Consider the following 21,211-nt stretch of genomic DNA (forward strand, 5'->3'; position numbering starts at 1 on the left):
AGATCCAGGAATTAGAGGAAACACTGGAGAACATGCAAGCTCGTGTAGATGAACTGTGCAAGGAAAGGCAGGTTTCTACCATCCAGAAACCCTCAGCACGCAAGAAACGGGCAATGCCTCAATGACCTTCCTCATTGGCTCTCTCTTAAAAAGGTGCTACCTTCAAGACTCACCACTTATGATTTATATTCAAGACAGCTCTTTGGATATATTATTCTGTGAAATTTGCGGGGCTGTTGGCAACATTGTCGCCAGCCAAGACGAAAATTCTGTCGCCGCTGGTAAAAAGTAAAAATTAATTCTTTTTTAAGTGCTTTCCTAAAGTAAGCATTAATTATTACCAGCTCATGTCTGATCTTCAGTCATTTTATTCAGCGAGGAGGTACATGGACAGTGGGGCTCTGCCAATGTGAACCATGGAGCTGCTTGTGCCCTGTGCGCGGCGGTTGTTGATAGAGGTAACATCATTATCGTCGTAACACTATGCCGTGGCTGTAGCAAGTATGTCTAGGTTCAGGGGTTTGGGACAACATGGGAATCACGCTACGTTTTCTTCGGCGACCAATATAGATCGGTCTCAAACAGGCCGACCGATGAAAAACCAGACCCTCAGTGTCAATATTATTTATATATACATAGATGGCTTGAAACATGCAAGATGGATAGAGTCATCTCCATTGAGTTGTACGCAGAAGTGGTAAACGTTGAGAATCATAAGATCTCAGCATTCCGCGACGCTCTCGTAGCAGCTGCCATACGATGTACAAACTTCCAGTGGTACGAAATATGTCGCGAGGGTGCGGGCCTCAGAGTGTGTGGCGGTTGGATCGTATAACCTATGGAATCATTAGCCCTCCTGACCCATCGCCAAGGCTGCCGCTATATCTTACCTGGTAGTCTCTCGTTTGCGTTATCCGAGTCATTCGTCAGGTGGCGGCGTTCTGAAACAGCCAGCTGCTCTAACGCATGGATCAAAATGCGAGTTTTTGTGCGGGAGCCTCTAGGTGCGTAGATTGGAAGCGACGGCAAGCAGGACATCCGAGCTTCGTCGCGTTGGGCTCGTAACGGAACTGCCCCCGAGCTGGTGGTCTCAGACAGGCTTTCCTGCATGGAGCGATATTCCCGTAACAGGTAGTTTCGTTTGCACCTTAATGCCTCGCCCGTTCGTTTCACGCCGAACTGCCTGAGGTATGCCCTGGACCTTTCCTTCCAAGACATCCTTCGGTGCCGATGCAACCAGGAAAGGAGGTTCCTTTTTTCCCATGAAGACCAGGCGATCTTGTTTGTTTTAGAGATCCTGGTTCTAGGCATCTTTTATGACAGGTAAACCACTGGATTAGGATGGCAGGCGAGATGGTACAAAGATCGGATGCAGTAAAAATTGTAAAGGAAGTCGGTCGAACTTGGGAGTGTCACAGGCTTATCTAGGATGGGAAAGTTCTACAGCGGTCTTGATTAATTGCGGTGTTCCGTTACAACTATGAGTGCGGGCTTGCCCGACAAGACCCTAGTCGAATAGTTCTCCACCAGATACATCCTGACCCTGGTCGGTCTTTGGCTTCTGTGTGATTCGAGGGAGAACAGTGACTGCGAATGAGGAAAGTGCAGCACGATGCTGCCACCAGATTGTTCATAGGCTGTTCAAGTTGGCGGAAGATGTCTGCAGTTTTGTGAGGTCAAAGTGGTCGTCTGTCAGTACACTGCACCGGTTGAGAAACGGTCAATATCCGGGGTTATTTGCCGCCTTCGGGATAATTATTACGCCCAGTCATACTTCGGTTAATGATAAAAGAAAAATCAACGTAATGAACGGTGGTATATAGTTAAACAGACGCGAAACAAAAATGTATATGAATATAATAATAAAATAAAACGATAAAATTTAAACCCGGTGGGGCGTGGCACTTAGGGAAAGGATAGCCATATTCAACGGCCATGTCACCTGCTAAACTTACCGTTTCTCTTTTCTTTCTCTTTTTTTTTCCTTTTATTTTTATTTTTATTTTTATTTTTATTTTTATTTTTCCCTAGAGGTACATTCGGAGCTTGACAGGGAGAGGACCCCTTGTGAGTGGAAATGGATGAAATTACTCAAGCCTTATTAATTTGTAATATAGGGAGATACTGAGTTCAGGTCCTCATTGGCTAGGCTTGTTTGGGTACTGTCACTTTTCACTTCGAATCTTTAAGGGATCAAATTCTCCCTTTTCTTACTACCCTCCATTCCTTATTTCACTGTTTCTCCCCGAACCCCCTGCTTGACTTCAAGACAGTTGCAATGGGTGACCAAAGAAATTCGCAGCGGTATGTAGACCGAATGTCTCAATTGCTTTCATCGGGCTCACCGGAGCCAAACAATATTTGGAGCCCCCCACGTCAATCGCCGGCTCTGTAGACGATGATTGCCATTCCCAACAGACCGATGTATCCGATGAGGAAGGCAAGGCTACTTCCATGGATGGATGCAGTGATGAAGAGGGAACTCGGGGACAACGGGCCAAGGAACATACCAAGGAACGGGCCTTGGATGGAGCCAGATCCGTAAAGTTCTTGAAACCTGAGGATTCCACAGAGTCAATGGTGCAAATGATCGAATGTATGGCCGAGTGAGTCTGAAACTATTGCCTTATAAGATCTCGCGTGCTAACGGCCTTGAATATAGATTGGATGAACGGGTGCAGTAGGTTTCCCTTGGAGGCAGGACCAGAATCCCAACACTGACGCTTCAGATCTGATGCAAAGTCGCTCGAGGGCCAGGACCGGTGGAATCAGGGAATGCAGCGAAAGTATATAGATATGATTGGTGCTATAGACACGTTGAGTAAAGATGTTGCTACATTGAGGAAACAAGTGGAGGCTTTGTCGAGCAGGGATGCAGCCAAAACTCGAGAGGTCGTGGGTTCGAAGCGTCAAAAGCAGTGAGGGAATACCACTATGTTCTATAGAGACCTGAAACGAGTTATCAAGAACTTTGTTTCCACGTGAAATAATCCTTTGGCCTTCTCCTAGCGGTTACAGAGGTCACATGTCGCCTTCGGTCGAGTTCCGCGCCAGAACCGCAATTTGTGACGTACCATGATAACGATTTATCACCGTGGGTGGGGCTCAGTACTGTAGTTGATCGCTAGTAATCGCAGACAGATAATTATGACCGCGATGCTCATTTAGACATTGATAGAGTCTGTAGGAAAGGTCTACGATTTGTTCGGGGAAAGCTCAGTCGTACCCGGATCGAATCAAACTGACCCGCTTTTCTTGGCATATCCACCGTTCCCTGCAGACCCACACACGAAGGGTAATTTTATCATTTTCGTCAATCAAGCCAATCATGTTCCGGAGCCACAATGTCATGGAGGTCTACGGCAAATCAGAGCGCGTCTGTCATTAAATTTTTTTACCCCAAAACTAATACCACTTACTCCCAATGCTCCGCCAAATTTCGTCGCTTGTTTTCATAGGATTGATCCGCGCTTCCGTCAACTCCATCTCGCTTGCGCTGCGATGAGCATTTGGCCGTTGTGGGGTCTTTTAATTAAATAAACTCGAAGGCGGACCGCAGGTCAATATGTAAGTCCAAAAGGGCCTAGCTCTTCTCATGAGAAAAGCATACGATTACAAAATAGTCCCCGCCATTGATTCGTCCCAACCGTTTATTATTACCCGATCAGCGTTAGCCAGAGGATCCGCGTTAGCATCAAAATTAGCCATAGCCATGCGTGCCGAGGTTTCCGCGCTAGGCAGGGGTTGAATTCCAAATCCATTAGCGCAATCAATATTATAATCCCCGTTTCTCTTGCTCACAGCCCTTAAGGCTGGAAGGCGTGATGGATGAAGTCAGTATATCAGTGGTAGATCCAGAAGATCATGTCGCATGGACTGTGCGCTATGCATGCCATGGGACGTAAGAAGCTCACGTTCCGTGCCGACAGGGCCGGGCTGCGGCCCGGTTTCGATCGCTTTGTTTTTGGCGCAGTGAGGAACTAGTCCAAATGTGGTAAGAAAAATGTGGTTAAAAAAAAGGATAATAAAAAGAATAATACCTAACCCAGGAAGTATTGACGGAGACATGCACGACGTGCCAATATGCATCAACCCAATCTTGCAAGTGTCTTTACTTCCCCAGTGCCATTCTAATCTGACTTCTTATGTGGAGGATAATCCACGAACAGCACCCAGGGAACTGAAGGCTACCTGGCCTGATGAAAACAGCGGTGTTCAATCCCGTCTGAACCACGGTCGCATGCAGATCACCCGGCTTATACGCAATTGGAAAAGATACGTTTAGAGTGCAAAAAGCGTTGCGATTTGCCCGGGGAAAGCTCAATGTGCTCCACCATACTGCGGATCGGGCCCTGGTTTGGGTTCCGGAGGGTTCCCCTGAATCCGACGGCCAAGATTGCGTCAATTGTTCTATATCGGGCAGGGACATACTGAGACGGAGTACATTCTGAAAATCCTATTTCCTTCAATTAACTGAGCAATTTCAAATTACCATATTCATATCATTATCGCGTAACAAGTGGCCATAGTCCCACCTAGTAGCATCCCTCAATCGAGATGACTCCACACAAGCTCTCCAACATCCCGCCATTGGCTTCAAAAGGACAATTTGCGGATCTTCCAGGTCGGCGCAAAGTCCTGTCCAATGAACGGCTCTGATCGGCTCATAAATCTGCCCAAGCGCAGTGGCGGTAGTTCAGCGAGATCGTGACACATGCGCCATGCCTAATGCCCCGTGAGCCAGACACTAGACTCAACCTAGCTTAAGTCGAAAAGCCAGGCCATCGGGATTACGTATGCACAACCTGATAAAGTGTCAGAATAATCACATAGTCGCCGTTTTGCGAACTTGTCGATACTTCAAACGAAGCACTAGTCAAAAACAAGTACTATAGACGAGTGTATTACGGATGAGGGGGAATTTGATTTTCAGCCTACCGTCGGACTAATGTCCAACAATGTCGGCTAATGGCAGGCATCTCTACGGCTTTAACCACAAGACATGAAACCGATCTTCCGCGCTAATACATCCTTATTCGGAGGGCCACCATAATCTCCGCCGAAGGGCCGTTGACCGGATGAGAGTAAATGGAGAATTGTACAAGCTTGATCTGCGCGACCTAAGGGAAGAGAGTGTGACCGTACAATCTCCGGTCTGGTGTATCGAATACTGGACTATACCTGTCTAGGTGGCGTTATATATACTACATAGGTCACGGACTACGTAGATGATGATATTTGCTGATTCATGTCCTCTGGCTAGATGAACAACCCCGTAATGCCTCCATGATAGTACACTTCCTCTGCAAACCAACTCAACTTCTAGTATCTTCAAAACTGCGGTATATATTGGCTAGCTGTCGGGAGCGGTTGGTGGTTGGCTTGTGTTGGCGCTTGTTGATTGGTCAACGGAAGTGAATAGCTTTGAAGCGAGTTGGTACCAAGCGAACCCATCTGGCCGTTATACACCGGCCAGGAAGGTTGTAGCACATCAGAAGCAGGGAAGCCAGCAAATGTAAGCTTGTTTTTCTCTGCGGTTTTCTCTGCCTCTATCTTCTTCTCCAGCTGGCTCTGCGCATATTGAAAATTGCCGCTGACCTCCAGTAGTATGGGCAACAGATTATCACTGGCTGTGTTACCAACCTGTACAGCGTCGAGTTGTTGTTGTTTCAGACTGGATATTTGGAACTCAAGTGTTTGAATCCTGGCCAGATTCTGGTCATTGGTGTCACTCAGCTGGCGAATCTTTGCCGTGGCTTGGGTTTTGTCCGCCTCTAGTCGCTGTATTGATTGTAAGAGCTCATCCCGCTCTCTATCAGCGTCCTTGAAACCCTGCAAGCATCGCCGATGAATGACACTCCAGTGCTTTTGTTTAGAGGTCTTCGCTATTGGCGAGGGGCTCTAGATTCCACATTCGGGTGAGTACTTGCTTTCACAAGATCAGTAATTACCGGACGTACCAAGGGTGTATGGAGGGATGCACCTTGGGTGCCTGACGGAGGGCCACCATGACCGGTGCTGGGAGGGCGTCGAGTCCGTTTTGGAGCAGCATCTGACTCGGAACTGCCATGACCAGCATCAGCTGGGGCTTCGGATGTCGTCCTACGGGAAGGCATATCGAGCGTCAGCACGCCGAAAGGGGTGTCTTTGCAAGATGAAGTGACTCTTTTTTCAGCATTGACCGTTCGAGTGGACAACGTGGGCTTTTATAGGTCTCCGGCGTACGCGCCAGTAGCCAGAACGTTTTGGAGTTAGTCCCCTGCCGCTTAATCTGCGCCGCAGGATTGCGAGGTTGGCGGACCGGATGCCCAGTCATTGGTCCATGTTAAGACAACCGGCCCGCAATAATGGTTATCCTGTAATTTCCACACTATGGTTATATTGAGGGTCGGTGGTCAGCCGTTAACCATCACTTAACCGGTAGGTTTCTCAACGATGAACTTGCTTCGTCGTCTATAATTCTGCAGTTAGGTTTTGAACATTGTCACGACGGCGTACTCTTTCTATCAGTAGGTAGCGCTCATTCACATATCCAATAAACATTATCATGGGAATCAGATCCCGGTCTCATTCAAACCGCCCAAGCTTTGCCAGACCATGCAATTTCGCCAAGTACCCGACCGCCGCTATCCGTGTATGTTAGTGATCTACCTGGTCTTTTCGGTTACTCTGGACGGTATACTTTGGCCCGGACTTCCCGCCGCTAAGTACTCGAAAAGCTCTATCAGACAGCGCGTATCGCGCTGAGCAGGAACTGATAGGTAAGCCAAATGTTGGTTAATTTCCGGTTTACTCACTCCTCCCGATACATCAAGCAGTCCATCAATGATCGCCAATCTTACAGTATGGTACACGCCGTAAGATATTTGCGGCAACAGTAGTGGATCATATGCCGATCTACGTTCGTAAAAGGCAGGTTTTGGGCGATCTGTGAATATAAGAGTCTGATTCGTTGGACCTCGTAAGCTACTCCACATTCGAATTGGTCGCGACTCAATAGTGCCGCCACTCAACCAGATATCGAGAATGTATTGTGGGTTAACATAGAATTATCCCTGTCGCATAATTTCCGTTTTCCCGTGATTAGAAATCATATACCGGGGTACGCGATTTGGCTCAGTCTCGACTGTGTGGCACGCGTTAAGTCTGTCACATGCGGCACTCGTTCTTTCTGTTGTCGCAAAGGCCAAGGTTCCCTTAGTCTCTAAGCTGGCTGTGTTTACTCGCCGTCAGCCGAGGGTATGCTATCAGTTTGGCGTGCATAGCGGTTTCTCTGTGAAAATGTGAAAACATGCTACGAGTCTTGGGTTGACAGTGTATACTACTACTCCAATCTTCTTTGCCATTTCCGTCCTAGCCGGTACATAGGCATATTAGGGTTGGAGAGCACGAAAAGTCTTGCTACGGTCACAGGCGGGAGGTATATAAGGCACTGGGTGATTTCATCGTTGCATTGCACAATGTAGACATCGGGTTCTCCCCACCGTTTCAAACCTGGGCCGGTTAACCATATATGGTCCAAAAGAGCTCAAACGGACCGTTCAAACCCCGTAAGATGTGAGCCCATTGGAAGTCCAAGGAAACTCTAGTTGATGGCTGAATATCGACATTGACGCGGGAAAGCAAACGGTGCTCATGCCCGATAGGTTCTCGGAGGAATTCAATATCTGCGCTGTCACGGGAGAGCACTCGCTGCCTTGAGTGCCGATACTATTCTACTCACGGAACTTGGTGGGGTCAGGATCGGTGAGTAAATATTTGGGCATAACTGGCGGGCCACATGAGCATGAGATTCTGATAATTGACCATGTCGCAGCGGGAGTGGAGCATAGTTGCCAAATCAATGCAGCCGAGATGGACGCTGCCACTATGAAGCTGTTTGCCTTAGCTGAGATGGTGGAGAGGCTACTCATGAAGAATCCTTCACAATATCCGTGGAGTGCCGAGATAAAAAATCTGCCTGAAGAGCTAAAAAGATGCGATTCACCGGAAAAGCTGCTACGCGTAAGCCTTGACCTCCTCCCAGCCCTCTGCGTCATATACTGACCAAACAGAGCAAATTGTTCGAGCAATTGGGGGATGAGGGCGAACTGAAGATGCTGGTGAATGCGGCAAACAAGACTGCTTACCACAATCTAGAGTCATACAAGCGCATATGAACGTGGTGATGCGAAAATGCGGCGGGAATCCGTCCTCTTACCGTTTGGCAGGTGAGAAGAGACAATTGAAGGTTTTGTACTGCAGATGGTACAGAATTTGGAGGCAATCTGCAGCCCCATTTGAGGAGATAGCTTGCGGGGGCTTTTTTGAAATACAGCTATATATTATCCATATTACACTAACGAAGTGATTGTTACTAAACACTGAGACAGAGTGGTTGAAAATAGTCAGACATGGGCATATCTTACCCGCTTTGCTCGTAGCTGAACTTGGCTTTGTCCGTAGGAAGAGCTGTCCTCGCATATCGATTTTCCATTTTCAGCAAATACACCATCCACCGAAAATATCTCAGGAGAAACAGCTTTCATGTGATCTAGGAGCAGATAGTTTGGAGATGTGACGGGACACGGAGTAACCAGGCTAAATGTGAATACCACCCTAGATACGTGCAGATCTTCAATTAAGCACGAGAGGTCACACCTGAATGGTTCGAGGCTCAATATTATACATGACATCGTCGGCAGCGGAGCGCTATCTGTATCGGAGGGGCCGCTGGCTGCAGCAAGTGTGCTACCCGAGTTTCTTCAATCATTGACCACTAACTAGCATCGCAATAACTATCCACCAAACAGGCTGAGATAATTATTGCATGGCTGGCCGAGAGGCTTTGTCCAATTAAAGTACGTGCCCTTGCCAAGACGGTCGGAAGCATCCAATAATATGCCTACAATCAAGTATTCTTTGTTTGCCGATGACACTTCAAGCGTTAGGGTCAGGATCGTGAATGTGGCACAGGTCTGGTCTCATAAATGGTCCAATTTCAAAGAAGCCACCAAGGTTCTTTATCTAGCAAACAAAGAGAACCAACGTTGTGAATTGACTATATAATTCCGTCCCCTCACCCACTCTTTACTATGGGCATCTATAATAAACAATATTTCCCGACTTCATCAGTCCCAATCACCAGCAATGACAGAAAACACCCCCTTGTGGGCGATTGAGGAAGGTTCATCTTCGCAATCACAGATACCACGTCCACCAGTTGAAAAGCGACGGAATGTCTCTCTTGCTTGCATAGAGTGTCGCCAAAAGCGAATCAAGGTTAGAACATAATGAATCATTTATATCCTAATGCTGACAGGATCTAGTGTTCTGGTACAACTCCATGTGCGAACTGTACCGCGAAAGGTTGCCAATGTTTCTACGGCAGTGATCGCAGACGCAAAGCTCATAGCATTGAGTCGTCTATGTTGCATCAAGCACTGCTCTACACCGTGGTCAAACTCCGCTCTGGAAACCCGGATACCGTGAGGTCATTCGTTTTACAGATCCGAGCCTTGCAAAGCGCTCGAGATGGAACGAGTTTTCTCCTTAGTGAGAGCAGACAGGATGATCAGGCTGTCTAATGTCGGATGATAGCTGGGCAAAGATGAAGGGAAGATGAAGGATTTGCCATAAAGTATAAATACGGTAGGGGTGGAAGAGGGGTGGAAAAGGTGGTGGAAAAGTGAGGAGAACAAACTGCGGCAATAGCGCTTTAGTGCCATTTCAATAATGTAATGAATACTTGACTTGCTGAGCGCCAAGAGATGCAGCCACCCAATCGCCCCAACGAGGCGACCATATTCCTGAATACACGTAGCTAGACATGGATGCACGGAATATGCATGCAATGACTCGCATACATTGAACCCACAGAATCGAGAACACGTTGCAAGTCTTCCTTGCTCTTGCACGCATAAAACAGCATCACTTCTCTTGCGCCTTGAATTATGAGGCTCATAAAACTTTCCCCTCGTACTTTTGTAGGACATCCGCTCTAATATACTATTCGAGCAGGAGGTGTGCAAAGCTGTAACAATCGGCCGTAGTACTTTCCTGGCACATCTTCTGGAAAAGATAACTATAAATATGTCAGAATCTCTTGCTATTCCCGTCACCACACCAGCAAAATTTGGCTTCCTCAATTGGCGGTCCTCTGACTATCAGAACTCAACGCAGGCATCTCATCATGTCTCCCAGCACCCAAAGCCCTTCAAATGCAAGCCAATGTGTTGCACCTTCATCAGTTGACAGCGATGGCCTTAAGAAATTTCTTAAACTAGTTAGTATGCTGGCTTCAAGTCCTGAATCCCAAACCATGTCCGCCATTCTTGGAGAAATCGCCTACCAGCGGGAACAAGTCCACGCTAGAGACAAAGAGTTGAAGAAAGCCCAAGACCAAGTGCTCGATCTAGAGGAGAGAAAGCGAGTCACTATCGAGGAAATGTTTGCCGCCAATGAGGGCGAAAAGGCAAAGCAAAAAGACGCTCTTGACCGCGTCGAGTCACTTCGTGCATCAGTTAACCAGAAAGACAAACGTCTTGCCGAATACTCCAAAGAAGTACAAGGTCTCCGCCAGCAGGTAGACAGCATCAAGTCATCATACTCATTAGAACTCGACAAAGTTTCTCAATCAGCGAAGGACATCAGCACACTCCAACAGAATTTAGAAGAGAAAGACAAGACGATTGACAGGATGAAGGCTGCTGGATCAAGTCTAAAATCAATGTTTTCATCAGCGCAGAAGAAGATAGAAGAGCTGGAAGCTGAAAAAGCCTGTTTGGATCAAGCACTACAAGCGAGCCAAGGCCAACTCCAAACCCTACAAAGCTTTACTGTTCAGCAATTGGAGCTAGACGAAAATTCAATGTGAGCTGCATTGTGCGCATTTGGCAACGTTCGTATGCTAATTGATCTCACCCAGAATGGCCAGCTTTTCAGATCTATGGGTCTTTGCTTCAAGCGAGGTATTCGCCATTTTGAGAGAGGACCTTGATGAGGAAGTCTTGAAGGTATGCCTCTGTCTGAACCCCAACCCGCTTTATAACCATATCCACTCATCGTTCGACCAAAAGGACAAATCGATCTGGGACAAGCTTCGAAAAGAAAATACTAAAATTGCAGAAAATAATATTCCTCTGGTACCTTCAAACTCTCTCGAGGCTAAAGGAATGCGTCTAGCTATGACAATGGCCTTTCTGTCGAGGGAACTTTGCAAATACATTTTCCAGCCTAATTACCTTTTTCCGGATGATTCTGAGATCCGGGGAGTCCTCAGTCACCTCGCTGAGAATAATACCGAGAAGGAAAGTTTCTGCCGACGTGTTCTTCTCTCGATTGATCACAGTGCCGAGGAAAAAATTCGCCAGACAAGGATACAGACGGTGATCCGCAATGTATCGTCATACTTGTGGGCATTGCTTTCACAGACCCAGCATGATTCGATTCGCATAAGTATAGAGAAAATTGTCCAAAAAGCGGCTGGATTTTGGCTTCCCATCCAACGAGCTCAGCAGAGATATGAGACAGAGTTTGAGCTGGCTGATTTCGAGATTGCCGACTGTGAGCCTTTCCATTTCCCCGGAGATAGTGCGCTCCCAGATAGGCAGGATCAGGGTGCTCGAGACATGAACGTTCTCACTGTGTTCCCTTGTATCACGCTGGTCAAAGATGGCGATCGTGATCCCTTAACCCACCTTATTCAATTGAGGAGCTCACAGAAGCTTTTTGTGGCAGCAGAGCATGAGGCTAGTCAAATGACAACTAGCTTCGTCGTCCCCAGGAGGTCATCGACCCGCTCTAGACGGAAGTCTATCGCTCATAACACTGATCGACCAAACGGCGCCTCTTTTTTAGGAGGAAAATCGCCACAGCCGTGAGATGTTGGTTGTGGAACTGACTACGGTGCTCGTCTACGGGATTCCACCATTAGTATTACTGGTGACTGTTGAGGAAATGGCGAACAGAGATCAAGGATTAGTTGCGTACATATTTTGTTGCGTGTGTTTAATGTTGTTCTAATTGCATGACCTTCATTAACTGTATAGCCATACCCTCTTGGACGACTCACACTCTTCCTCTGTTGTTTGGACCTGCTCTGGGAGAGCCGTAATCGTTGAGGAATGCGAGACCGATTTTCTTTTGTAGTATTTGGAAACTCTCGGACGCAATGAATCAGAATAGAAGAGAAGGGACCATAAACAGATAGTCAGCGTCTTTCTCGGTCTGAGGAGTTCCAACGACCCTTTATACCTGCCTACCGCCCCCTGCCTCTTCTGAGCGTTTTGAGCAGGTTGGATTGAGAAGAGTCAGGTGACAAAGCGCAGCCTGCCGATACGAAGATCCACCGACTTATCCACAACGAAAATCACGGAGGAGTTACGCGCAAGGCCGACGGTGTATGCGGCAATTCTCGAAATTGGATCAGAGCGTTTCATATTCGAGAAAGTCCACGGTTTGCCTCTCCAGAAGGGGGCCATGGCGAAGGGATCGTCTCCAAATGGTTGTTCAACGTGAGAATCAGCGTCCAGTCGGATGAGGCATCATGCGCAATTCTGTGGCTGAAAAAAATACAAGGGAAAGCTCACGCTTGGCATATATTGTGAAGAGACGGCTAAAGACCCCTTGGGATGTGCGGCCGCTCATTAAAGAAAGAAACTGGCAGAGAACAGGGAACAGGCGAAGAGGAGAACTTGAAGGTGGTTCAAATTCCAGTTATGCCATATTGGTGGAATTGTAGTCTCTTTTATGACGGCGGAGGCCCGGAAGATGGTATCCTTCTTCTACCAAGGGTAGACAATAAGTTTGAGCACCTCCTTTGGCTACCGCCTTTCTCAAGGATACACCGCCTACTTAGATCGTCCTAGAATAGCCATGCCGACTATAATTGAAGGTATTTGATTGGCGAGATTAGGGATAGGAGAGGAGGGGTGTTCAAACTTATGCACTGTTACCCAAGTGTATGAAGTAATGTAATCATGCGATGCGATGTGCTGTCCTTCGCCATGACCGAAACATTCCCCGTCTCCATTCATCACGTGTACCACTAGTATCATTGTCATTTCATACATCTTTATCGGTTATCGGCTTAATGAAGTCCATGAATATTGACTCAGCTACAAACATGCACTAATTCAGCCTCAGGTTTCAAATTGCTAGGAGCTTGCCACATATTCCAAATGACATCATGTGATATAAAGTTACACCAAATTAGAGCATCCCAGGAAGGTGTATAAAGCTCTGCCAGATTAAAATCGAGTAGAGTAGGTTTGGCGATGTTAATCCAAACGGATATAGAGAACCGACCATTTCCATCACTATCTTTAAATAGAGCGGAGTAAATGCCACGAAATGCTCAAAAGGGAGAGTTTTCCGCATCTAAAGGATACAATGGACCCCATCAGGTTGCGAAGAATACGCGGGCTTTTATACTATGTGTTCTGTACGGCCATCAACAGGTTCTTGGCAAGGTTCATTACGGGACTTTTCAACTCCTAGGAGCAGAGCGCGCCTGCAGCGCTAGTATGACAATGGTATGTCACGGGACATCAGCGCTAGTAATTTAGCGTCCGCTTTTCATAAATAAATATTCGGCCACCAGCCTCAGCGAGGATCCAATTTGTTCAGTTACACCCGACAACATCGAGCTGAGGGAACGGCATTATTTAATGGATAAACTTATTTGCGCACAACCCCTGTTAGAGGCATTATCTCAATATCTTGAATTGAAGGATGTCTTTTCATTGCAGCGAGTGAGCAAGTCTTTTAATAGCGCATTTTCCAGCAGTGTCTTCGGCCTAGGAAGTGGGTATTCATGTTTTCGCAGATTTTTGGACCATCCTGGAGCTTTTCGACGAGTGTTGCGATGTGGAGCTGTCGTTACGGGGCCGTTGGTGTTCCAGTACTTCGCCAAACAATATGTGGACGATGTTGAGATTGACATTCTGGTTTCTTATGACCAGAGCCATACTGTTACACAACATCTTCAACAATCTGAAGGATACGAGATGGTCGATGAAGAGTGTTCTCCTTTCACAGAGACTTTGAAGGTGTGTCCCGTTTTCTCTAGCGTGGATGCAGATTCTAATCTATTAGGTGTCGAGATTCAAAAAAGAGAGAAAGACCGTCCGTGTATCGGCTATACGCAATTTGACGCCTCTTGCCTTCTTCCTGACCCATGAGCGAACAACTGCTTGTTTCAATTTCCTGACAGAGGATTACGGATATTGCTTGTTTCCAATGTCAATGAGGCGGAAGTTGGACTATCGGGTGTGTCCTGTCCTGGAAGAGATAGAATATGGCTGGCTTCCTGAACCACAGGATGGATGGACCTTTTATGCTGATTTCCCACATGATGGTGTGACGGTATCTGATCATTATGCAATGGTTCCTGTTGATATGGAAATCAGAACGGATCGGTGGATAGGGGACCGGTTTACCTGGAAAGTCAAGTTGTTCACTGACAGTCCGGCAGAAGGTGTTGAAAAGCGTGAATACGCCTTTTTTGTTAAGTCACAAAGTGTTCACCTGGGAAGCTGGAATGAAACAGAACAATGATTAGGGGTTTGAAGTTACTGCTCCTATCGAATCATCGCAGTCATGCTCTCCATCCACGCACTTCACAAATGGGGGACAGAATGAGCAATTGATTTGGTTAGCTATCTCAAACATTTACATGGACTTTGAACTTTCCTGTTGGCGGAGTTCTCTTGTCATTGTTACTATATCCTGGAGCTCCATGAGAGATCAACCCTGACCCCTCGCAATAGAAGGCATATGCAAGGTCTTACTGTAATGATTTGTTTGAAGTCTCTATGGAAGATAGTGGTATTTCCTCACTGCCTTTGACGCTTCGAACCCACGGTCTCTCGAGTTTTGACTGCATCTCCGCTCGGCAAAACCTCCACTTGTTTCCGTAAGGCGGCCGCTTCTTTACTCAATGCCTCTATAGTACCAATCATTTCTATATACTTTCGCTGCATTCCCTGATTCCATAGGTCCTGATCCTTCAACGACTTTGCATCAAGTCTGAAGCGTATCAGTGTTGGGATTCTGGTCCTGTCTTCGGGGGAAACCTACTGCACCCGTTCATCCAATCTATAAATCAAGCCGTTAGCATGCGATATCTCATAAGGCAACAGTTCCAGACTCACTCTGTCATACATTCGATCATTTTCACCATTGACTCTGCGGAATACTCAGGATCCAAGAACTTTATGGATCTGCCTCCACCCGAGATCCGTTCCTTGGTCTGTTCATTCTCGCTTTGTCCCCGAGTTCCCTCTTCATCACTGCATCTATCAGCACAATAGAACCACGGCAGATCCATCGTCTGGAAACATTAGCTTTAATAATTTTTTCAGTGCTTCTATTCGAGTATTGTGTCTTCTCCCGAATATCGTAGTTGGGAACCCAGGAGGACCGGCTAGGATATTGACAGCTGAGATGACATATACTGAAAGGAACCATGTACTGTATGGGCTCCAAGGAGACACGGCACATGTACACTAGGACATGTATTGGTAGGTCAGTGATAGCTGCCGTTTCGGCTTAGCCGCCGGGCATTAATGGATTGTGTGTGTGTTGACTTAAAGGCTGTCTTCCTTCTTAGTACCCCATGTATGGCAGGCTCGACCGAGGGTTCATGGTTGCTCTGGTATTCCTGCTGGTAGGGAAGGCATAATGCACATTATATTTGTCCCATTGCTTGCGTTCACATCATTGGCTTGTTATATTATTGGATCCAAGCTCCTTATATTATACCATGTACCCACCTCTGAATACATGTATGATGCCTTTGTTGCTTCATTACTCTTTACTCATAGGCCTGGGTTGTTCCACAATCTGTGGCAGGTAAATGGTGATGTATTGTGGCAGGCTGTGCTACCGTTCACCGCGTAGTAGCTGTGCCAAAAGTTCGTGCATGATGAACTATTCGGGGACAGTTGATCTTTGTTAGCGTACCAGGTGCCATAGTCGTTGGTCACAGAGAGATCCAGTTGCTCCTGAGCCTCAAGTGTACGGTTCAGCCGGAAACTACGGGAAATAGAGAAATTCGAGATATTGAGTGCAAGAACGGAATCGTTGAATATGGTGAAACACCCCCCAGCTCCTTGACAGTGCGGTCCAACCCAGGTCTCGATTTTGAGCGGAGAGGAAAGTTTCTGGAATAAGTCAGCAGGAGACTAGTAATCGTGGCACTATGGCATGGATTACGTCTATCGCAGTCCGGGGGGTGTTGGTTGACGCCGATAGAGGATTTGCTGCGGCAGCACCCAGAAGGACGGCGATGGTTGCCGACCTCATGAGCAGTGGGTTAGATAGAATGAGCGAATTAATTTGGAAGGAAATTTCGTAAGGAGCCCCAGCGTTGCCGCTATGATTTAGCAAATGAAGGTTTTCTTCTGAATTTGTGAAGGATCCGTTCTATTTCTATTCATTCCGGCCATGGCTTCGAATCCAGCTCCCTCAGTAATCTGCAGCTTGCAGTCCAACAACCTTCGAGGAAGTGCAAAATTCCTTCCAAACCCGCTATACCTGATAGGGGTTACCCGGCCCTGATCCCCCATTCTTACCGGCACGACTATCCAGCAGTGATTGCACCACCTTTTTATGCCCTATGTATTGCAACACGAAGTCTCGGGTCAAGCAGCGATGTCGCGAGATCTTCCCTCAATTTCAAGGCCATTACTTTGGAAAACAAGTTGATTATGGGAGAAGCTGAACCTTGGATCTTTCGTATATAACAACTATTCTATATACTAGATACTATATACACCTATATTGTTAATTCAATTCTATTCTACTAAATTACATTCTTATTCTTTGGGGAGTTAACTGTCCTACTAGTGGGCGACTTTTTTCCAATTACCGCCGGTCCACAGAAGCCCCCTTTCCCAGCCCCACCTCTGCAGAGGCCAAGCGATGTCCAGGCTAAAGGGTTCTATACGGCCTTCAACAAAACGATTGAATTGAATACCATCACGAGACAGCATAAGGTGGACAACATCAATGTCCGTTTCTGTAAAGTTAGATGGGTAAATGAAATCGTCCATCCCATCCATCTCGTAGCTAAGCAGAAGTTTCGAAAGTTAATTCAAAGAATTCCAGAGGTGATTGAAGAGGGGTGATTAAAGAGTGGTGATTGAGAGAGTGGTCAGTGACGTCTTCGTCGAATCAGCTAGACTAGCGCTGTAGACTTGACTGTACCACCTGCAAAGGTACATCTCTGCCTTGTAAAGTGGTATATTTTGGACTTTCTACCGTATCCTGACTCATAATCTTGTCTTCATAACAGATATTCAACCCAAGCGTCGAAATAATGCGTCCTGGAACACCTTTCGTCCTTGGACTACCCCCGTCAGCATCCGTATGTAGATTTTCCGCAATATTTGCTGTCATTTCTTAATTCCAAGATACACTAAAGAGTGGCCCTCACTCTTGGCAATCGCGCATGACATGTAACAATTCTATTGTCTGTCTAGTTTGTCTTGAAATTATTCTACCTCAAATGATTAAAAAAGGCTGTTTATCAACGCTGCCTTACATACAAAACTCATCTTTAATTAGCAACCCCCAATTCGATATTCTTAGCTTTATCTCACCTTTCAAATTGAGCAAGTTCAGCGAAATGTTAACCAGTTTATGTGCGCACCCGCGATTCCTTGCCGGCCCTCATTTATATGACCGTGACAGGGCGTCTTCAATCGAAAATACAAGGATATTCAACCATCGCAAGGCATCCACTTACTGAGCCTGGTGGTGAATGAGGCAGTTCATGCGGGTGTGTTTATCATCCGAGTAGCTTGAACATACCCCCTATGCAATCTCCTAGGACCTAGTCTATTGTATCGTAATCTCCTTGACCATTGATATAAAAGCTACAGTTTACCCGAGCTTGTTCTCTCCTATCCCTGTTTTCTACAATCTGGATAGCGATGAGCTTTGGAATCCAAATAAATCAATGGACTCTCCTCCTTCTCCGTCTCAATCTGGACGAGCCAACAAAAGAAAACGTGCATCTCCAGATCAGTTTGTTATCCCCGTTGGCATGCCAGGGAGATCGGAACAGGTGATAGATTCTTTGGGACGAGCATCACGGGGCGAGACAAGCGTTAGGTTTCTCTTTCACCTCTTATGGCCGGCTCTAACCAAACATTCCAGACAATTCCGGCCGGTGCAGCCTGTTCTTTGACTAGAAACATGTCTCAGATTCTACAAAGCCATCCTTCTTTAAAGTCGTCCTCTGCCGTCGACCTTCTCGACCTCTATCTGTGTCTGTGGGAGTGCTACACGATCAAGTCGGCCGGCAGAATACGCTTGGAAGAGGAACGTCGCTTCCTGCAAGACTCAAACAAATGGTTGGTGAGAGAAAACGAAAAGCTTCAAGAGTACTGCAATCATCAAGAACTGCTGCTGTGGGATCATCGTCAGGCCTTTGTCTCTGTACACCAGGGTGTTCTCGGAACACTACAGAACAGTGACAGACCCTCGCGTCAGATAAGTGAGCTACAATGGGACCGTGCAGGAGCAAATTGAAATAAGCAATCTTCGTCTAACCAAATTCTCGGGTACTGTATAATAGCACAAAAACGTGGTCTGACCGGTCTTGTATGTCGACATAGTTCAACGGGTGGAGTATGTGTGGGGCGGGCATTCCCCACACCTCACCAATGTACATATTACAGCCCAAGAATACCCACAGCCTCCACGATATTCCCCCAAAACGACTGTCCCCATTCCAGCACCCCCTGGATGAGCTAAGAGCTCCGACTATTCCCTCCAATTCAGACTGGTGGCTTGAGTATGTACATAAAAGACCATGGTTAAGGAGTAATAAATGTCCCCTGGACCCAGTTTACTTGCAAAGGATCCCTGTCCCGGCGGTATAGGTATTGTAGGTGTCGCCACAAGTCATTTGATGTTCCCACGGCAATATATCGACGGCTTTCGCTTTCCATGTCGTACACGATGGTGCGACTATATTCATATTAATGGCGATAATTTATTAATTTTAAGTAGAGTTATACTGACACCCAAAAACGACAGCCAGATCCTCCACCAGAGAACTGATATCGATGGCGGAAATTTCGGTAAATTGTGTCAGCGACATGTCGAACCTCAATAGCCATAATAACCGGATAGTCCCAGTGCCGTATCGCCGAATTTGTGAGGAGATATGTGAGGTTTGACCACTCAAGACGCCCATCTATTTCTCCATAGTCTGTCACCATATTCACACGCACTGATCCACCGGCCCGAAGAAGGAGATATATCGACCAATGGTTGTCGGACCCATCCGTTGCGGCACCGGTGTGAACCACAACTCTTATGTGACTAATAGGCCGGGCATCTGCTAGCACTTGATTTTCATTCAAATTTACCATATTTCCATGAACTCAAGTTGGTCAGGTATGGAGGAGGAAAGGCAGTACAACTACATTGCTCAGCTATCATTTTGGAGGGGTTGGGAGACTCCGGACTATCTATTATCCGAGGCGGTAGATCATGTGCGTTAGAGCGATCGAGACCATCGTTTTCTATTCCTTTCTTGCTCTGTCTACCCCGCCTTCTAATGTCTGATGCCACTATGTCTGTTCAATTAGACAATCACCAGTCAATCATTAACTATTGCCGCTCTTGTCCAGAGGATCAGCTTACTGGAGGCTTGAGGTCTGGTAACCAGGTCGTTAAGCTACCAGATTGTGACTTGGTAGTCAAGTTCGGCCCGTTTGTCTCCTCCTATGAGGCAAAGAATCAGCAAAAAGCATACGGCATAATTAATCCAGATATCGTTATAGTCCCCTCGGTTCATAAATTTTTTGTGGACGATGAGGGTTGGGGCTACATAATATCGGATTTTATTCAGGGCAAGATTATCGAACCTCTCTCAGACTCTCACATTCACAGACTCGCCCACATTCTTGAGTATTTTCGCTCTATTACCGCCAATAGGGCTGGTAGCCTGTGTGGTGGCCCTTCAGTTGGCTTGCTCTTCCCAGATACAAATGATCTGACCATTAGCAATGTTCAGCAAGTGGAAGAATGGTTTAACAGCCGACTTTTTCCCGGAGATGGTAAGGTTCATTTTGATCCTACCCCACTGGTGCTCTGTCATTTAGACATAGCCCCCCGAAATGTTATCTGGTTGGATGATGGCCGTGTCTGTTTACTAGACTGGGCATCAGCAGGATTTTATCCGAGGCTGTTGGAATTTGCTAGTCTATTCTTTCAAGAATATCGTTTTAGCGAGATGCTTCTGAAAGCAGTCGGTTTTGACTACGGTCGTGATAAAGAAGAACAGCAGAGGATCTGCCAGGCATTGTATAACAATGAAAGGTACTCCTTGTAAGTCAGAACCGACCAGAACTGTTTATCTTTGTCAAAATTCTGACTCGGAAAATAGTCGTTCGCGGGATATACGAGAAGGGTCTTGGCACGATGAAACAGCTGGTTGCATCTTTCCTCTTCCATTACTTCCGGAACCGCAAAAACTTCCGACTTGACGAGGAGGAAATGGTACTGGTGAATTATGGGAATGGGGTAGCATTGATTGACTTCCTGTGGATACGTTACTAGTGATCGCCGCACCAATTGTGGAATTACTGCTGATTTGGAGTGGCGAAATCCATTTACGAGTTTGTGCAACAATCAATCAACAGCACTGGGCAATCGAAGCGAAAGTTACGTGATGAAGAGGGGGGGTTTTCCATGGCTTTGAAAGAAGGAATGGTGCGATGACAACTTTGCATTCGCAGGACCTCTACCTAATCATGGACATGCACTTGACTTTATTGTAAGCCTACCCCCTTCCATTAAGTACTGACAATACTAACTGTCGTAGTCCTACTATATAAAGTTGACACTTGGGTAGTATTTCTGTGGGCTCTTGTCAATACCAACGGAGATCTAGAATTCCACAAGGGCCACTTCTCAACTTGGATGCGCATGCCATGGCAGTTTTGAATGAGACTTACTCTACCCAGCCCAGCATATAGCAATAGGCTATAGGCGATCCTTCTTGTCAGACCGCCAAATCTTCATTTTGATGGAAGAGATGTTGCGTAGGAGAAAATAAGGTAGTGGTAGCCGTGGACGAGCTCGCTATGTCCAGGCAGTAGTAGATGATTTCATTTACCCCGACCCCTCGCAGAGTTGATTTAACCACTAGACCAAAATACGAATCCGTACCCAGCCTAGTGGGTTGTGGTTTAGAATCCAACTCGCAGAG

The 21,211-nt window shown here is 46.6% G+C and overlaps 4 protein-coding genes across 4 annotated transcripts; 3 read left to right on the forward strand and 1 right to left on the reverse strand.

The window, feature by feature from the left end:
* Positions 1-5,331: 5,331 nt before the first annotated feature.
* On the reverse strand, positions 5,332-6,116 carry N7525_002900 (uncharacterized protein; the record flags this gene model as incomplete). Its single annotated transcript, XM_061212526.1, has 2 exons — positions 5,332-5,901; positions 5,961-6,116. The coding sequence occupies 2 exons, from the start codon at positions 6,114-6,116 to the stop codon at positions 5,332-5,334; spliced, it is 726 nt and encodes a 241-aa protein (XP_061069547.1).
* Positions 6,117-7,854: 1,738 nt separating this feature from the next.
* N7525_002901 (uncharacterized protein) lies at positions 7,855-8,159 on the forward strand (the record flags this gene model as incomplete). The annotated part of the gene is made up of 2 exons (XM_061212527.1): positions 7,855-8,004; positions 8,055-8,159. 2 exons carry the CDS (start codon positions 7,855-7,857, stop codon positions 8,157-8,159), a joined length of 255 nt encoding a protein of 84 aa, XP_061069548.1.
* Positions 8,160-10,171: 2,012 nt separating this feature from the next.
* Positions 10,172-11,861, forward strand: N7525_002902 (uncharacterized protein; the record flags this gene model as incomplete). The annotated part of the gene is made up of 3 exons (XM_061212528.1): positions 10,172-10,851; positions 10,907-10,994; positions 11,499-11,861. 3 exons carry the CDS (start codon positions 10,172-10,174, stop codon positions 11,859-11,861), a joined length of 1,131 nt encoding a protein of 376 aa, XP_061069549.1.
* A 6,322-nt stretch (positions 11,862-18,183) lies between these two features.
* Positions 18,184-18,519, forward strand: N7525_002903 (uncharacterized protein; the record flags this gene model as incomplete). Its single annotated transcript, XM_061212529.1, has 1 exon — positions 18,184-18,519. One exon carries the CDS (start codon positions 18,184-18,186, stop codon positions 18,517-18,519), a length of 336 nt encoding a protein of 111 aa, XP_061069550.1.
* Between the last annotated feature and the right edge of the window lie 2,692 nt (positions 18,520-21,211).

The sequence above is a fragment of the Penicillium rubens genome, assembly GCF_028828025.1.
Source record: "Penicillium rubens strain IBT 27055 chromosome Unknown utg000002l_segment0_segment0, whole genome shotgun sequence".
NCBI classification, from domain to species: domain Eukaryota; kingdom Fungi; phylum Ascomycota; class Eurotiomycetes; order Eurotiales; family Aspergillaceae; genus Penicillium; species Penicillium rubens.